At 37.7% G+C, this 3,940-nt stretch overlaps 1 protein-coding gene across 1 annotated transcript in view; it reads left to right on the top strand.

Annotated features, from left to right (window-relative positions):
* Positions 1 to 2,191: 2,191 nt before the first annotated feature.
* The window catches only part of LOC137656359 (zinc finger BED domain-containing protein 5-like), a 2,031-nt gene continuing 282 nt past the window's right edge, over positions 2,192 to 3,940 (top strand). Inside the window, exon 1 of the mRNA XM_068390532.1 lies at positions 2,192 to 3,801. Within this exon, the coding sequence (XP_068246633.1) occupies positions 2,192 to 3,801 (1,610 nt within the window). The remainder of the gene's footprint in view (positions 3,802 to 3,940) is intronic.

Here is a 3,940-nt window from a genome sequence, read left to right as displayed (position 1 = left end):
GCTTAAAATCTAATAACTTGTTGCAATATTTGGTACAGAGTTTTACAAGCTGGTCGCAATTATAGAAAGAGCTACAAAAAAAAAAAAAAAAAAAAAAAAAAATAAAAAAAAAAAAAAAAAAAAAAAATAAAAAAGTCCAAATTGTAAAGTCTTAAATCTTATCTTTACTTCTAAGAGCAAAAACCTACAAAGCTGGCCAACTAGTCTAGTTATTTTTAAATGTTTTAGATTCTAATTTAGTAAAGTAATAAGTTAACTATCTAAGATCCTAACTTCGAAAGTTAAGATACTTAGAAGTGATCTACCAAGTTGGCCATCTTGTCAAGTTTGTTTTAAATGTTTCAAGTTCCAATTTAATAAAGTAGTAAGTAAACAGACCAAAATCCTAACCTAATTAGGCTAAGGAAAATAAAATCACTTGCCATGAGAACTTAAACTGAGAACTTAAAACTAAGACCTTAAAACTAAGTCCTTAAAACTAAGACCTTAAAACTAAGAAAAAGTGCAAGCCCCCCTTGGTGTATGTCAGACTAGGTCTGACATACACCAAGGGGAAATCCTCCGCCACATTCAGGGGCGCCGCCCCTGAATGGGGGAGGATAAGCTTGCACAAAGAAAATGGTTATGACAACAAATAGGAAAGTTTCTTACCTTTATATTTAGAGTAAAGCTATATTTACCAACGGAATAAACCGTGACTTCATTTCTGGTAGTGCGAGGAAGTCAAAAGTGCAGCAAATAGTCAACCCTGGAATTTATGAATTTCATTAGGAGCTACACTAGATTAATTCTTATCAGTTGGATAAGTTCTTTCAACGAGTAATTATTGCAATACAGAATTAGATGCAGTTTCTTGAAAAACAAACTTTGAAATAAGACGTACAGAAAGTTAAAAGCAAACAAACAATGATCATATATAGAAAAAATTAAGTACCTTGTAAAATCAAAAGGAACAATATTTCACCAAATATACAGATTCCAGATTTTAAAGGAAAACACACTATTCACAATACATACCATAAAAAACCCCAACGAACGTAGAAGTTTTACAGCCTCACTAAACGTCGACTAACAACACACTTACGATTTAATATGATAACTGTATGTTAAGCGACCGGTTATTCCAACGAAACATTTAGATTCCTGATTTACCAGTTAAGGACTATGAAGTCTGGAAGTCACTATTTCTGCAGGGACCCTTAGGTTGTTTCCAGAACGACCAACAGATGGCAGCACTAGGTAAAGAAACTGGTATGATGGTTGTGGTTTAAACGACCAACAGATGGCAGCACTAGATGAAGTAGCTGGTATGATTGTTGAGGTTCCAATATAGATGGAATATTATGTTAAAACTATGTGAATATGGGGGATTGATAATTATTATTATCATATAAAAACTTTAAAACAGGATGAGTGTGAAATATAAAATGACGATAGACATTGAAGAACATTTCTTACTTAAATACTCAAGATAACCTGGTGAAGATAGGTACTTTTAATTCTACTATCCTTTTATTCCTATTCGTTTTTTGACCCGTGAATAATTATAGGAAATTGCTCCGTAACTTTTATTGTGGCTTTATCAATTCTATACTCTATTGCAGTGTTTCTTAAAGTGTGGTCCGCGGACCCCCAGGGGTCCGTGGAATATTCCAAGGGGTCCGCAGGATAATTTTTAATATCGATTTCAGTCAAATTTTCGGCCAAAACGTCCTAAATTCCTATTTTTGTAGCACCAAATCCTGATGGCTTTTTACAGTTGCCAAGTCACATTGGGATGGAAGTAATTTAAGTAATGCCGCCTTCCTCCCTTGGGGTGAAATCCTCAACGAAATTCCGAAAAAGACACACACAAAAAAAAAACAAAAAACAGCTTTATAGAAGGCAGTGATGTTTATGATTTGGCAACATTGTTCTGACTGATGCCCGGTGGTGCGGCCGCCCGCCACATATCAGTTGATGTTAAGGCTGCTTTGAGGAACACACGGCAGTTGCTTGTGCTCCTCTTTGTAGGTAAGAAAATCATCTGGATGCTTATGACAACATACTGATTTTTTATATGCCATTTGTTAAACGTTATTACCTACCTTTTTGAGATTAGAATTTCGAATAATAGACCTTGTGACCTCGCCAAGTTACTTGCAGGATAAACATCAGAAAACAGCCTAGCTTACTTTTTAGCATCAGGATAATGGATCTGTGGCTCAAGACAGGCTCACTTACAAAGAAAAAAACTGAATTCCAGAACAACAACCAAGACAGCACTGGCCTTAGAGAAGAAAGAAATGATGCTAACAGTGCAACTCAGCTCAAGCTACTGGAGGCAGGCGCAGATGCCATGGACGAAGGGAACACCGCTGACACAAACCAAAGCAGTACAGATGCCTCGGTTACCACTGTAGGGCACAAGCAAACACACCAAGAAACAGCCAAAAAGAAGCGTAAATACTGCAGTGATTACTTGAAACTTAGATTTTTTTGGCAAGGCAACAGTGAGGATCCTATCCCACAGTGTGTTTTGTGTTATGAAACATTAGCTAATGAGGCTATGAAACCCTCAAAGCTCAGAAGACATTTCGAGTCCAGACATAAGGAATATGTGGGAAAACCCATAGAATTTTTTCAAAGAAAATGTAATGAACTTGATATTCACAGAAAAAAGGAAGCTTCATCTTTTTTTATACCTGGAGAAAATGCAAAGGTCACTGAATCTTCATACAAAGTGTCGTTATTAATTGCAAAAACAGGAAAGGCGCATTCCATAGGCGAGACTTTGGTCAAACCAGCAGCCAAGATAATGACAGAGATCATGCTTGGAGAAAAGGCTAGTAAAGAAATAAACAAGATACCTTTGTCCAACGACACTGTCAAGAAAAGGATAACGTCAATGGCTGAAAATGTGAAAGTTCAGCTGGTGTCACAATTACAGCAGAGTCTGTATTTTTCACTACAGCTGGACGAGTCCACAGATATAGGGAACGAGGCAAATCTTTTGTGCTTTGTTAGGTACATTTACTGTGGGAAAGTACATGATGAATTTTTTTTCTGTCGTCCTCCTCCTACAAACACTACAGGAGAGGCTATCTTTAATGTAGCTAACGATTTTATTGTCCAAAATGAACTCTCCTGGTCGCGATGTGTTGGAATCAGCACAGATGGTGCAACTGCGATGACTGGTAAACTAAGGGGCCTAGTGAGTCGGGTACAAAGCATTGTACCACAGGTAAAGGCAACACATTGTTGCATTCACCGTGAACAACTTGCTGTGAAACATATGCCTACCTGCCTTAAAACAGTTCTGGAAGAGGCAGTAAAAATTGTCAATTTCATCAAAGGGAAAGCACTGAACACCCGCTTATTTACAGTTCTGTTTGAAGAGATGGGAAGCGAACACACAAAACTCCTTTACCATACAGAGGTTCGCTGGCTGACACGGGGAAAAGTTCTTTCCCGTCTCTTTGAACTTTGTGAGGAAGTGCAAATTTTCTTGTATGAACGTCATGACCTCTATAATCGAATGCATGACACCCAGTGGCTCACAAAACTGGCATACCTGTCTGATATTTTCAGTACACTAAACGGATTGAATCTGTCTTTGCAAGGAAAAGATACTACCATCTTTAAAGTGCAGGACAAAATACAGCCAACACGAATGAAGCTGGACTTGTGGTGCAGCCGCATTGACCGCAAAGATTTTGAGTCTTTTCTTTCATTAGCAGATTTCCTGCTTACTTCCAAGGAAGAGCTAGATGGTGACACAACACAAGCTTTCAAAGCCCATCTGCAAGGCCTTCACTCGGAGTTAGGAAAATATTTTGAAGAACCAGACCCAAGCTTTGAGTGGATTAGAAATCCATTTGTTACAGATAAAGTAGATATAGAAAAGGTCAGTGTCAACCTGTCATCAAAAGAGGCTGATAATCTTGTCGAGATTGCAACA

Source organism: Palaemon carinicauda, chromosome 17 (genome assembly GCF_036898095.1).
Source record: "Palaemon carinicauda isolate YSFRI2023 chromosome 17, ASM3689809v2, whole genome shotgun sequence".
In the NCBI taxonomy this organism is placed as follows: Eukaryota; Metazoa; Arthropoda; class Malacostraca; order Decapoda; family Palaemonidae; genus Palaemon; species Palaemon carinicauda.
Note: the sequence above shows the minus strand (reverse complement) of the source record. Positions and strands in the feature narration are given on the sequence as shown.